At 45.2% G+C, this 14,440-nt stretch overlaps 1 protein-coding gene across 12 annotated transcripts in view; it reads left to right on the top strand.

Moving 5' to 3' along the window:
* POU2F1 (POU class 2 homeobox 1) overlaps nucleotides 1-14,440 on the top strand; it is a 185,471-nt gene that overhangs the window by 159,480 nt on the left and 11,551 nt on the right. For all 12 annotated transcript variants that reach the window (XM_082702712.1, XM_082702705.1, XM_082702701.1 and 9 more), the window contains 2 exons: nucleotides 10,442-10,784; nucleotides 11,374-11,462. In XM_082702712.1, coding sequence (XP_082558838.1) covers nucleotides 10,442-10,784; nucleotides 11,374-11,462 — 432 coding nt within the window. The remainder of the gene's footprint in view (nucleotides 1-10,441; nucleotides 10,785-11,373; nucleotides 11,463-14,440) is intronic.

The following is a 14,440-nucleotide window of genomic DNA, read 5'->3' as shown; positions in this document are numbered from 1 at the left end:
TTAAACGTTCCCTTCACAAAATAGATAAAAGCTCAATTTTTAGTAAAATACAGGGAGGTTCATAAATGACAACTCCCATCAATCCCCACCTCATCGGGGCCGTCTTCGGATGCCTTAGGAGTGGAGATTGGAAGAAACCCCGTGTGTGCGCGAGGGTACAGTAGTCAGTGTTCAGTACTTCGGCTTCGTGAGCAAACTGGGGTTGACTGGTCGCTGTTGTTTGGGGCACTAGGAATGTGGAATTCTGGCCTTTAAGGAACTCACCATCCGCCTGCCTGCCGCCTTCTGTTAAATTATAAACTGAACTTTTCCTTCCCAGCAAATTATTTCATATTTTATTAGGACTAAAAATACCCATCTTTTGCAGAACAATTCCTTGTAGTTCAACTAGAACTTGGTAGAACAGATAGCTTTGCAAATTTTCTAAAAATGTGGCAAAAATCTGAAACAGAAGGTAATTTTTAGGAGATATACATCCCGAAAACAGCTAAAATTTTCCTATCAGTTTTTGATGGTTCCAGTTAACCAATGACATTTTCCTGAACTCACTTGCTTGGCCCATTTATGTGCATTTAATTATAACTGTTTTCTAAAATGTTGGTAACTGGGGTGCTGGGTGGCTCAGTCGGTTAAGCGATTGACTCTTGATCTCAGCTCAGGTCTTGATCTCAGAGTCGTGAGTTCAAGCCTCCTGTGGAGCCTACTTAAAAAAAATAATAAAAAATAAAAATCGAAGTGTTGGTAACTTCTTTAGAATGAATTTTTCCTTCAGTTCTTAAAAAAATTGAACATTATCAGAAGCTCAAATGGGAAAAATAATCACAATGAGCTATTTAGATTTGCCTTTAAATCTTTTATGTACATATGTACAGTTCTAATAGTGTTCAGTGTGTACTTTTTTTACTTCTGATCTTACAATAAGTACTATCCCCTGTTAATAGTTTTTACATTTCTACTTTTGATTTGCCCTTATTTTATTAAATGTTTGTAGTAGAACTTCGTAAATCCATTTAAGTGCCATCATGGCTGAGTTCTACCTAGAATGACCAGCTTTTTCCGTTTGAGTCCCAAGAAATGCCTCCGTCTCCGAACCACATAACTGGTCTTGTTTGTTCAATATTGTGTGAAGCACACCACCTAGAATATAAGATAATGTAATATACTCCGTATCTTATATGCTAATATAAGATACTCAGTAACTATAAACTAATTATTAAAGGAATGAAGTTTTCACTATTATAAATAATGCTATAATGAGGACCTTTATTTTTTTTTTTAAGATTTTATTTATTTAAGGGTGCCTAGGTGGCTCAGTGGGTTAAGCCGCTGCCTTCGGCTCAGGTCATGATCTCAGGGTCCTGGGATCGAGTCCCGCATCAGGCTCTCTGCTCAGCAGGGAGCCTGCTTCCCTCTCTCTCTCTCTGCCTGCCTCTCCATCTACTTGTGATTTCTCTCTGTCAAATAAATAAATAAATGAAATCTTTTTTAAAAAAAAGAATTTATTTATTTAAGAGAGAGAGAGTATGAGAAGGGGGAGTATCAGAGGGAGAAGCAGACTCCCTGCTGAGCAGGGAGCCTGATGCGAGACTCCAGGATCATGACCTGAGCTAAAGGCAATTGCCCAACCAACTGAAATATTTAAAACTGTAGGTGATTTATTTTCCCCTTAACATTTTAATCTTCCTGGTTTTATAATACTGTGTCGTAAACCTGGGCAAAGCCATTTAGGACCTTTACTTTTTATGTAATTTCAGGTTTACAGAAAAGTTACAAGAATAGTTCAGAGAAATCCCACATCTCTTCCCTTAGATTCTCTGTATGGGAAAATCTTGCCATATTTGCTTTTTCTCTCCTTTTTCTCTTTCACTTGCTATGTATGTGATGTTTTTCTGAACTATTTGAAGATCAAATTAATGGATATGCTACTTTATCCCTACTTCAAGACATTACCACATCTAGTGAGAATACAGTTATCAAAAATCAGGAACTTCGGGCGCCTGGGTGACTCAGTGGGTTAAAGCCTCTGCCTTCAGCTCAGGCCATGATCCCAGGGTCCTGGGATCAAGCCCCACATCAGGCTGTCTGCTCCACAGGGAGCTGTTCCTCCTCTCTCTCTCTCTGCCTGCCTCTCTGCCTACTTGTGATCTCCATCTGTCAAATAAATAAATAAATAGATAGATAGATAGATAGATAGATAGATAAATAGATAGATAGATAAATATATATATATCAGGAACTTAACATTGACTCAGTCCTCTATCTAGTAAACAATTCACATTCATGTTTTGCCAGACGTGCCAATGATGCCTCTTAGAGGAAAAAATCTTAAATCATGCATTGCATTCAGTTGCTGTGTCTCTTCAGTCTTCTTAAACTGGGGACAGTATGAGTCTTTCTTTGTATTTTAGGAAATTGATTTTCTGAAGAATGTAGCTATTTATTTTGTAGATGTTGTGTCTGACGTTTCCTCGTGATCAGATGCAGATTATGCAGTTTGGGCAAGAAGACCGCAGAAGTGATGTTGAGTCCTGCTTGGTGCCTGGTGTGGACGCACGTGCTGTTGATCAGTCCCACTCCGGGTGGCACCGACTTTGACGGTCTGATGAAGGTGGTTTCTGTCAGGGTTTTCCATCATGTCGTTACTGTTTGACTCTTTACAGCAGTAAATGGGGAATTTCTTCACAACTTTGCCCACTAGTGTCCATTGATAATTTTTGCATGGATCTCTTACTGTGATTCTCAAGTAATTGTTATTTCTTCTACATTCATTAGTTGCCTTTCAACCGTAAGGATCCACTTTTCCTTTTCCCCTATTTATCTGTCTGTATCAGTATGGACTCAGACATTCTTTCCGTATTCAGTAGGTTAGAATCCTACTATTACTTTTTATTTTAGTGTTCAAACTCTTTTTCATTTTGCCAGTGGGAGCCCCTTGGCGGTAGCTCCTGTGCTTTTTCGACATGTCCCTCATTCTTTGCTTTCTTAATTCTTTGGCACAAGATGTTCAGCCTCATCCTGAAGGTTCTCTGCACCAGGCCTGGAATCAGCCATTTCTTCAAGGATCCCTAGTTCTTTTTAGTGAGGGAAGGTATGCAGATGCCAGGATCTAGATGCATCGTTGACACTATGCGGTCATTGCTGCTAGGGCATCTCAATAGAAATAGGTACACGTGTGCATATGCGTGCCTTCGTATGTGTGCTTAGACCGACACATGTAAATTCATTTTTATACATAGATCCGTACATAGCTGTGTGCACTTTAGCTACTTTTATTCAGATCCATGAGTTCATACTGAGAGCTCCAGTTCCAGTCCGGCACCCTAGAGTTTACTCCTTTCTGTCCGTTTTCCAAGTTAACTGCCTTCACGGTGAGGGAGCAGCCTGGCTCCCACAGTAAGAGGAGTATCGTGACCGGATTGCTGGGTCCTGTAGTGAAAACAGAGTGGTTTCAGAATGGCCAGTCCATGCCTCTAAACGGAGAGCCCCCTGAGTCGAGTTCCCTGGTTGTTTAGGGTTCTTGCCTTTAGCCTGAAGGCACGTGATCCAGAGACTGTGTAGCTGTTTGGTTATTTCTCTGTCCTCTTCAGTGTAGCTACATTATTCATGTGAAATTCCAATATTGATACTCAATATTGGTGTTCTTCCTCTCATCCTTGTGGGAGTTTTGTAAGTATATGAGCTAATAGCATATCATGAAACATAGGTTTCAAAAATCAGGACTATACAGAAAGTTCTCTTCAAAATAAAGTCATTCCCTTCGATTGTAATTCTCTTTCTCTGACAACTCTGAGCTTGGAATCTCCTCAGGGCTCTGCTGACGTGAGTAATTCTCACTGCTGGACTCCAGTTGGTTTCCCTACCACCAAATTTCAACCTCTTTCTCATTTGCGAGTCTATCAAAATCTCAAGTCCTCTGATATCTGTCCCCAGAACTCTTACTTCCTTTTTTCTTCACCATCATTTGGAATAGGATTTTAGAAATGAAGAGCAAAGAACCATATCCTCAGTTTACCATCTTCTAAGAGAAATCTAGTCTTATTGACACAGTCGCTTTTATTTCCCCAGTATTTAGCATAGTGCTTGGTACGTGACCGCTCTCTGGTGAGCTTTCCTAGAAGAGACAGAGGAATGCTCGTGGGTGTACTACTCCAGAAAGACATGTGCGGATGTGTCTCAAAGACGAAAATTCGACAGCCTTCAATAATCTCAACTAAACATGCTCTGCCCCAATTTTCTTCCCAAAACGTTGTTCCATAATGAATCCTGGGCAACCCCATACCCATTAGCAGTCCTTCCCCATGGACTCCTCACCCTAGTCCTGGCTGGTCTGCTTTGTCTCCACGGATATGCTTGTTAAGGACATTTCATACAAGTAGAATAATGTATTATTTGGTGTGTGTTTGGCTTCTTCTGTTTAGTATATAACATTTTCCAAGGTTTATCGTCTTACAGAATACCAGTACTTCATTCCTTTCTTCTGGTTTTGTGATATTTAAGTGTGTGGATATAACAGATTTTGTTTATCATTTATCAATTGATGGACATTTGAGTTGCTTTCTGGTTTTGGCCATTTTGAACATTGCTGCTGTGAGCATGTATATGTAGGTTTTTATGTGGACATGTTTTCAGTTCTCTTGGGCATATATTTAGGAATGGAATTGGTGCTTTATGTGGCATACTGGAGTATTATGAACAACTTTATGCCCCCAAAATTAAGGCAATTTAGATGAAATGGATAAATTCTGAGAAAGACACAGATTATCCAAACTCATTCAAAAAAAAAAAAAAGAAAGAAAGAAAACTTAAATAAACTTAAAGCAAGCAAAGTAAATGAATCATTAATGTAAAGGCTTTCCAAAAAGAAAAGTTTAGGCCCAGATGGCTTTAGCAATGAATTCTGTCAGATATTTAAAGAAGAAATAAAGTTAATCTTCAGCTCTCTCTTCCAGAAAACAGGAAGGACAGCTCATTGTATGAAGCCAATATTACCTTGTTACTAAAGCCAGACAGAGATTTCACACACACACAGAAAGTATAGGCCCATATCCCTTATGAAAATATACCAAAAAACACTCAGCAAATTTAGCAAACCAAATCCATTAATGTGCAGAAAAGATTATTCATCACCACCAAGAGGGCCTAATCCCGGGAATGTAAGGTTGGTTTAATAATAACTGAACATCAGATAATGTACTACACCACGGCAGCAAAAGAAAGGACCAGAACCACAGTATCATCTCAGCAGATACAGGAAAAGCACTTGACAAAATCCAACACCCATTCATAATAAAAACCTGGAATAAAAGAGAACTTCCTCACCAGATAAAGAATAAAGAGTATCTATTAAAAACCTACCGCTAACAGCATACTTCATGGTGAAAGACTGAATGCTTTCCTCATAAAACTAGGAACAAAGTGAGCTCTTGTCGACGAATTAACATTGTACTAGGAGGTTAGAGCCAGTTTAACAAAGGGGGAAAATGAAAAACATCCAGTTTGAAAGAGGAAAAGTTAAACTCTGTTTGCATTATTCTGTATATATAAAAGTCCCAAGGAGTCCACATACCAAAAAAACTATTAGGATGAATAAATGAATTTCGTGTTGTTGCAGGATACAAGATCAACATGTAAGAGTCCATTGCATTTGTACATGCTATCAGTGAGCATGTACGAAAATAAAACTACAAAAATAATTTTATTCACAATAGCTTCAAAAAGAATAAAATACTTGGGAATAAATCTAACAAAAGAAGTGTAAGACTTATACAGTGAAAACTGCAGTTTGCTGAGAGAAATTAAAGAATGTCTAAATAATGGAGATATTCCATGTTCGTGGTTTAGAAGACTCAATATTTTTAAGATGACAGTATTCTCTGAATTGATCTATAGATTCAGTACAATTATAGTAAAAATTCTAGCAATTTTCTTGCAGTAATTATGATAAACTCATCCTAAATATATATGGAAGGGACCCAGAATAGCCAAAACAATTTTGAAAAAGAATGAACTGGAGGACTTAAATATCCTGATTTCAGAGCATGGTGTAAAGCTATGTCATGAAAACAGTATGTGGCCAGCATGAAGACAGACAGTAGATTAATGGAACAGAATTGAGAGTCCAGAAACAAACCTTTAAATTTGGGCTCTGCTGACTTTTGACAGAGGTACTGAGGCATTTCAGTAGCAAAAAGATACTCTTCACTATATAGTTCTGAGAAACCGGATGTCTGTATTCAGGAAGATGAATTCAGGTCCTCTCCTGATCCCGCGCATGGAAATTAAGAAGCCGAAGGGATCAAAGGCCTAAATTTAAGAAATAAAATTTTTAGAAAACAGGAGAAAATCTTCATGACCTCAGGTTAGGCAAAGAGTTTGTAGATAGAACACCAAACACAATCCATAGAAGAAAAAAAATGATAAATTGGAATTTATCAAAAGCAGAATCTTGTACTTCAGGAAACATTTTAAGCAAATGAAAAGACACCCACAGCCTTGGAGAAAACATTGTAAATCATGTATCTGATAAAGGAACTGTGTCTAGAGCATGTAAATAACTTACGGTTAAGTAGTAAAAATATAAACAACCTCATTTTTAAAAAGGGAAAAATTCTAATATATATATATAATGCCAAAGAACATATGGAAATGACTAACAAGCACCTTAAAAAGATGCTCAGCCTTGTAACTCATTAGAGAATTGCAAATTAAAACCATAGATAAAATTTCATACTCACTGTATAATTGCTGTCATCAAAAAGACCAAAAATAATAATTGCTGGCCAGGAATCGTCCTGCATCGCTGGGGTAGTGTGAAGTGTGATGTAGCCATTTTGGAAAACACTTGGGCCGTGTCTTTAAAAGTTAAATGTAAACTTATCATTTGGCCTGGTAAGTCCGCAAGAGAAATGAAAGCGTGGCCACGCAAAAACCTTGGTACAGATGAGCCTAGCAGCGTTCTTCGTAATAACCAAATACCGGGAACCCAGGCAGTGCCCGTCAGCTGGTGAAGCCCTCAACACGGTGTGGTCTGCCCATGCGCTGGAGTACTTTCCAGCCAGGAAAAGGAGGTACTGATTTGCACTACAACATGGATGAACCTTGAAAACAGTGTGCTGACAGAAGCCAGATGAAAATGATTACAAATCATATAAGTCCATTTCCGTCAAGTGTCCTGAAAAGGTAAATCTGTAGAGGAAAGCAGATGAGGAGGAGGGCCGTGGGCAGAGAGGGGTATGACTACAAAGAGCCACAGGCGATCTGGTCATAAACCCAGTGCAGTGGGTGGTAATTGTACAACTTTGTAAATATATGAGAAACCATTGACTCTTACGTTTAAATTATATCTCAAAAATGTACTTTCTAAAAAAACAAAGATGAGGCAGGAAGTGAGAGGATGTGCCCAACACTATATATCCTTGCACGGAACTTCCCACTAACCTTCTAGGTGGGTGATGGCATCTTATTTTGTTGTTGAGGACATTGAAGCTGAGCAAACATCAGTTCTCTGGTCAAAGTAGCCCAAGTAACTGTGTTGCCAAGAATATAAGGTCATAAAATGTTGATTAAAATGTGATTCACTAGGGCACCTGGGCCACTCAGTCAGTTGGGTGTCTGCCTTCAGCTCAGGTCATGATCCCAACATCCTGGGATCAAGATCCACGCTGGGCTTCCTACTCAGAGGGGGGTTTGCTTCTCTCTCTCTGCCTTCCACTCCCCCTGCTTGTACACTCACTCTCTCAAATAAATCAATCTTCAAAATAAAATGAAATCCAATTAAAAAAATAAAATGTGATTCACTAGGTAGGAGAATCTATTTGAAAATTACAAGTGCTCACATGACATATTCTTTTTTTTAAGATTTTACTATTTACTTGACAGATCACAGGTAGGCAGAGAGGCAGGCAGAGAGAGAGGGGGAAGCAGGCTCCCCACTGAGTAGAGAGCCTGATTCGGGGACCGATCCCAGGACCCTGAGATCATGACCTGAGCCGAAGGCAGAGGCTTTAACCCACTGAGCCACCCAGGCGCCCCTCACATGACATATTGTTATTGAAAACACCTGGAATGTGGTTCAAGGATGACAACCAGAAAAAAACACCAGGGAGTGGTTTCTGGAGTCATCTTCTAGCCCAGGTTAACTTCACTGCTGAGGATGACTGGGACCTTCTTTGTATACATAGGGGATTTAAAGAGAGTGATGCTGAATAGTCTGTCTGAAAGCAGTGGAAATGGAGAGTGGGGGAAAAAAATCCTATTTTAAGTTTTTAACCTCAAGATAAGAAATCTTATGGAAATTACAGTTTCAGCACTTGGAAAGGGAAGTAGTACCCATAGATAAGGGTAGATCAGGGTAGATAAGGTGAGAAATTAATCAAGAAAAGATTGAAAGTACATTGAAATTTCCTAGTAGTACAAAGATAAATGAGAAAAGACATTTGCCTTTCTAGATAGAACAGGGGCAGTTCTCCCAGGTGTCAAAAGTGGAAGAGTGTGAACCTACCCAACATAGGACCCAGCACAACATCAGAGGCTCAGAGGGAGAGAGTGATCAGGTAGATTTAGAACTGAAACAGTAACGGAGCCTGATTAATGATACAGGTGTAGCTGTATTTAGCGAAAACAGCAATAAAGAGGCAATTTTATCTATTTTTGAGAAGGGGGAAAGAGGAATACATGGTCCCTTTTTGATAAGCAATAAGAAAGAGGTGTTTATGGGATTCACTGAGACCACGTAACACTTCTGTGCAGCAGAGTGGGGGCCGGAAGAGCAGACTCAGTACCGAAACAGATGTCTGATTTCTTCCCAGCTCCTTGCCGTGTGAAAGAAACACTGCCTTAGAGCTAAAATGAGGAGAGTCGAATTCTGGATGTTCTTAGTATAGACCAGAAGGCTCAAAAATAGGTTTTAGGAGGACAGAACTGAATTTTTTAAGAGAGAGTCTTTCTTCTTTAGCTTAGTGATAGATTTTATCACCAAAAAGTTATCTTTTACATAAGGTCTTTGTTTCAATGTATTTATGGGTTTGAAATATTTATTTTGATTGGTCTAGTTCTTCTATAATGTATCAAGTCTTTTATACCTCACAGAAATACTATGCTGAAAATTTATAGGCGCTTTTTGTCTTCTTGAGCTCCCTGTCCTGAGAAAATACCTCTGGGGTTCTGCTTTATACATATATATGGTTGGGGAGACCCTAGAACCAGTTCCAGCTGGTGTAGGCAGCCCGCGTTTGTGATTATGTGGCATTTACTGAGAACTGACAGAGAGGGCCTCTTCTCTAGTGCCTTCTGTAAATAGCATCAGAATTACAGCTCACTGGGGACGGCTGGCATCTGCTTTATGGAAGGTTTTCTATCCTATGACTGCCTTATGAGTCATTTCTGCTTTGGGCAGAGAGACTGTATTCTTTTCGTCACACTTGCCTCTGTGACTCCACAGGCCTAACTTCTAGACATATTTTAGACCTCTGTTGGCCAGCGTGGCAGGCATTAGCCACCTGTGGTTTTTAAGCACATATAATGGGGCTAGTTCTAATTGAGATGTGCTATTACATACAAATCACACACTATTTTCAAAGACTTAATATAAAAAAAAAGTTTTGAGACTGATTTAATGTTAAGATGATAATATTGTGGAAATAGTTTAACCTATTCCTTTTTAATATTTTCAGTAGGAACACTAGAAAATTTTAAATTACATAATTATTTAAGTTTCTGTTGGACAACATTGATCTCGAACATTAAGTAATTCCAGTGAATGTGTTTTAGTTTCCAGCACTATATTTATAATGTCCGTTAGTTGTTTGTATACACATGTTTGTTCTCCTTACAACAAAAAGAAGTTTGGGCATCTTGATTCTTTTTGTAATGATCTCTCAAATAACAGTTTCCTCGAGCTTCATTTTTCATTCTTTTCTGGGATTCATCGTACCCTTGCATGCTACTGTCTCCAGGAGCGGGAACATGTTTCCGACAGGCCGCGGGAGAGCTCCTCTCAGGCAGAGCGGCGCGGAGAAGGCCTCTGCGCGCGGCCGCAGCTGTTCCCCGCTGTTCGCAGATGTTGTTGACGCCGAACTTCAGAGGAACACCCAAGTTTTAGTTCTCGCCTTCGCTGTTTTGTTCTGATTTTCCTAGAGCGGCCCCTGCGGTTTCTGACGGAACCCGCTTCTCGGGGCCGGGCTCTCGCGCGTTTCCTCCCCACACCGGCCCCGCCCCGCCGGCTGCTGCCTGGCTTCCCGCCTGGACGGCTTGGGCGCCGCGCGCGGGGCGGCCGTGTCGCTCTTGCCTCTAGAGGAGGATCGCGGTTTGGGTTCTCACGTCGGTTTCCACAGAACCGCTACGGGTGGCAGGGACACCCCCGCGGGAGGCCACCGGGCGGCCGGTGACCGGTCACCGTGGGGTCGGCGCCGCGGGGGCTCACGCTCTCTGCCCCCTCCCGCAGGCAGCACGGACAGCGCGCCCAGCAGCACCGCCACCGTCATCTCCGCCGCGCCGCCCGCCGCCGCCGCCGCCGCCTCCCCCGCGCTGAGCCCCTCCCCGTCGGCCTCGGCCTCCACCTCCGAGGCGTCCAGCGCCAGCGAGACCAGCACGACCCAGACCACCTCCACATTGTCCTCGCCCCTCGGGACCAGCCAGGTGATGGTGACCGCGTCCGGGCTGCAGACGGCGGCCGCCGCCGCCCTCCAGGGGGCCGCCCCGCTCCCGGCCAACGCCAGCCTCGCCGCCATGGCCGCGGCCGCCGGCCTCAGCCCGGGCCTCATGGCGCCCTCGCAGTTCGCAGCTGGGTAAGCAGCGCCCGCCTCGGGCGCGTCCCGCAGCCGCTGGGGGCCCTCCCTGCGGTCGCTCTTGGGGAGACATCACCCCCCCGCCAGGGCCCCCCGACTCTCCTTGAAGCCGTGGGCGGGGGGCGGCGCCGCCGGGGCTTCCTCGCGACGACGAGGACGAGGACGGGGCGCGCGCCGTGGGGCCGGGAGGGGGCCCCGGACTGTGGCGCGAGCGCTGCCCGCCGCCGGCCGCGTCGCAGACCCCCACGACCGAGCAACGAGACCCCGGTTTACTGTCAAGCGTGGAAGGGTCGCTTGAAATGCGGTCCTCTCTCTGGCACTTTTGTGTTTTGTTCTGGAAAAGGGGAGAGACAGTCCTTGAAAGAAGAGTCACCAGAACCGCGGGTTTTAGGTCCGGGGGGGCTTCATGTCCTTATCTGGCTGCGTGCCGGGAGCAGCCAGAAAGCACGAGGCAAGCCCTGGTCCCGCACGGAGGGTGACAGAGACGTCCTTGACCTCCGAGCCCCATTGCCCCTGCCCTTGTCCTCCGGCGGGAGCTCAGCCCGGCAGCCGCGCCGTGTAACGTGCGGCCCCTCTTTTGACCTTGCAGAGGTGCCTTACTCAGCCTCAACCCAGGGACCCTGGGCGGCGCCCTCAGCCCGGCCCTCATGAGCAACAGCACACTGGCGACCATTCAAGGTCAGTGGACCGTCCCCCTCGCGGCGCTCTGCTTTCGCGCGCGCTTGTTAACCGGGGGGTCTGCTGTGCTCGGGCGAAGGTGGCGGGAGGGCTGCGGTGGTGATGCCCATGAACCCCACGACCAAGAAAACGTCCTTGTAGAAAAGCTTTTTTTCCGCACGCGGGATAGGGACGGTGTGTAAGAACAGGAAGTGTCTAAGAAACGAGGACTCCGTGCTGCTCTTTGTCTCCTTAGGTGAGCAGACGTGGAGGCAGAATTCCCCCCTGACAGACTGACCTAAGTAGACAACCAGGACCCATCCCAGGCAGACTTGACCCAGAGACAGTCTCCAGTCCCCGCCGCGCCCCTAAGAGCGGCTGTAGCAGGTGGTCCCGGAATGAGTTAACTTTGAAGCCCGTTCTGCGGACTCCGGGCGCACTTGCCGTTGTTAGGTTCCGTCCTTCGCCCGTCCCCGCCAGCACAGCCCGCGCAGGCCCTTGGACGGTCTCCTGTCGAGGCCCGCGGGTCGCCTTCGGCCTCTGCGTGCTGTCCAGGCAGGAGCCGCTCCTTCCAGACGGGAAGGGTTTTGCTTATTTGGCTTCGGAGCTTTGTGTCTGAAGATGCTGTTGGGTGATTCAGGAGGACAACCGGAGACATCAGTGTATTAATCAGAGAATTTTTTTCTTAAGATTCAAATGTTTTGTACTTAAATGAGAGTGTCTGGGGCCAAACAGAAGCTGTTAGCCAACCTCAAGTCCGACCAGTGTTTCCCGAATGGTGTCTGCAGTCTGCGGTAGTGAGTGGGAGGGACGGACACATCTAAGACGTGACCTCGGTCACTTTCTAGGGTTCCTAGACCCAGTTCCAGCCACTGTGCCCTCCCCACCCCCAGCGGCGAGCAGCTGTCGCATACCAGCAAGGTGTCGGAGAGTCCAAGTGGACTCCGATACCGTCTCCCTAGAGGCAGCGCCCGACATCCCGGCTTGGGGTCCAGCCCTTCAGACCGTGGTCGCAGGCCCCGGCGCTTCCCGGGGCCTTCTGACCAGTCACAGATCCAAGGGCCCCCGCAGTCTCCTCCTTAGGCTGCGTCTCGTGCTCCGCTCGCAGAGCTCAGGGAAGCCGTTGTTTAACGCTCAGCAGCTTGTGAAAGGGCACGAGGAAGGGCCAGGTCCGCAGCCAGAGGGGAAGGCGTGGCAGGTGGGGAGCCAACCCGAGGACTCTCTGTCCAGGGGAAGCTTGGGGCCTGGCTCAGTGGCGGGTAGAAGTTTCCTGGTTCTCCCAGAGGGGAAGCTCTCCAAAAAAGACCCAAAGCTGTCCTCTTGGGTTTTAACAGAGGCTTCATGACCGTCATGATCCACGAAGTCCCTGGCCCTTGGCGGAGTCAGGCCCCGTCCCCTCTCCCATCCCACAAGGCTGGGGGTGGGACTGCAAGTTCCGACCCTGTGGTCACGTCGTTTGTCTTGGGGCAGCCAGTCCCTGCCCTTGGGTGGGGTCTAAAAGCCACCGTCCCTGATACTAAGACACCCATTCCACCTTTCTGGCTCTGAAGCGTTCTCAGGAGCTGTGGATGTCGACTCGATCTACCTAAGAATTACTAATTTGGTCACTCAGGTGACTGAATGACCAAATCCGTATTTCTTATTAATCGTTACGTGACAATTGGCTTACGTTATATTGGGTTTCTCATTGACTAAATCGTATGTAAAATTGATGGTTAGGGCTGTAAACTTTTTGATATGAGGATTTCTTTCTGGCATAAGATTTGTGATAAATTACTTTTCCTCTTGTGAGGATGTACCTCTGGGCTCTAGTGATGCCACAAAGGCAAATGCCTTCTGCAGGGCCCAGCTGAGATTAGAATGAGTACTTTCTGGGAAGCTCTGCAACTGTTCGATGACTAGAAGCCTAGAACCTCAGAAAACGTCAGGCTACGCCAAGTCTTGTTAATCTTTTTGTTGTTGTTTTTTCTTGTTTTTTGTTTTGTTTTGTTTTAAAGATTTTATTTATTTGACAGAGATCACAAGTAGGCAGAGAGGCAGACAGAGAGGGGGAGGAGGCAGGCTCCCTGCCTAGCAGAGAGCCCGATGGGGGGCTCAATCCCAGGACCCTGAGACCATGACCTGAGCCAAAGGCAGAGGCTTAACCCACTGAGCCACCCAGGCGCCCCTAATCTTGCTTTTTGTATGCCATGTCCAGAGTCAGAGACTTTCCCTTCAGTCCCCCTAGCTTGCTTTATGTATTCTGTTAGAAATGAACCGGATTTTTAGTGCCATTAGAAAACCCCTCAGATCTTCACGTGCAAATGTGGTTATATGGGTGGGAGGGCCATGGCGGGTTGTCAGATCGCAGAAGAAGGGATTAAATGAGAGTGCCCAATTATTTAGAAGTCCGGTGATACCTTCTGTGGGGACAGAAGTGACAGCATCACAGAGAGATTCTCCCTCATGAGAGCAAGTCCTAACCTTAGTGAGCCCCTTAGGCCACCTCCGTCTGTGCTGTCCTCACCCCTCCCTCTCTGCGTCCTCCTCCTCCGTAGGAGTCCTGGGAGTCCGATGTGATGCGTCAGCAAGGGCAGCACTAGCCGCACCTTCCACTTTATTTGGTTATAGATAATGATTTTAGCACTAAAGTCATTTGGAAAGATGGTTTTCATCTTTTTTTTTTTTAAGTGCTCAGATTTATGAATAATGCCAGTTGGCTAAAAGCAAATTATATCTTAATGCCCCAGTCACTGTACCTAGTTTGCCTTTTGAATCAAAGTGTAAAATCAGCACTCTTCATTAAAGATGAAATTATCAGACTTAATATTAATACTCCTCGGAGGGCGAGGTCCTCTAGGAAGTTGAGGCCCCGAGACGGCCTGGCAGCTCGGCTTTGCTCGTTCCTGGCCCCCCCCACCTGTGCTGCTTGCGCCCATTCGTTCAAATATAGCAGTTCAGGCTCTTCCAGAATTACAGATGCGCTTCAGCTGGTGGCAGGAGAGCGCTGGGATTAAGAT

Source organism: Mustela nivalis (genome assembly GCF_964662115.1).
Source record: "Mustela nivalis genome assembly, chromosome: 16".
NCBI classification, from domain to species: Eukaryota; Metazoa; Chordata; class Mammalia; order Carnivora; family Mustelidae; genus Mustela; species Mustela nivalis.
The sequence above is the reverse complement of the archived record's forward strand: the minus strand, read 5'-3'. Positions and strand labels throughout refer to the sequence as shown.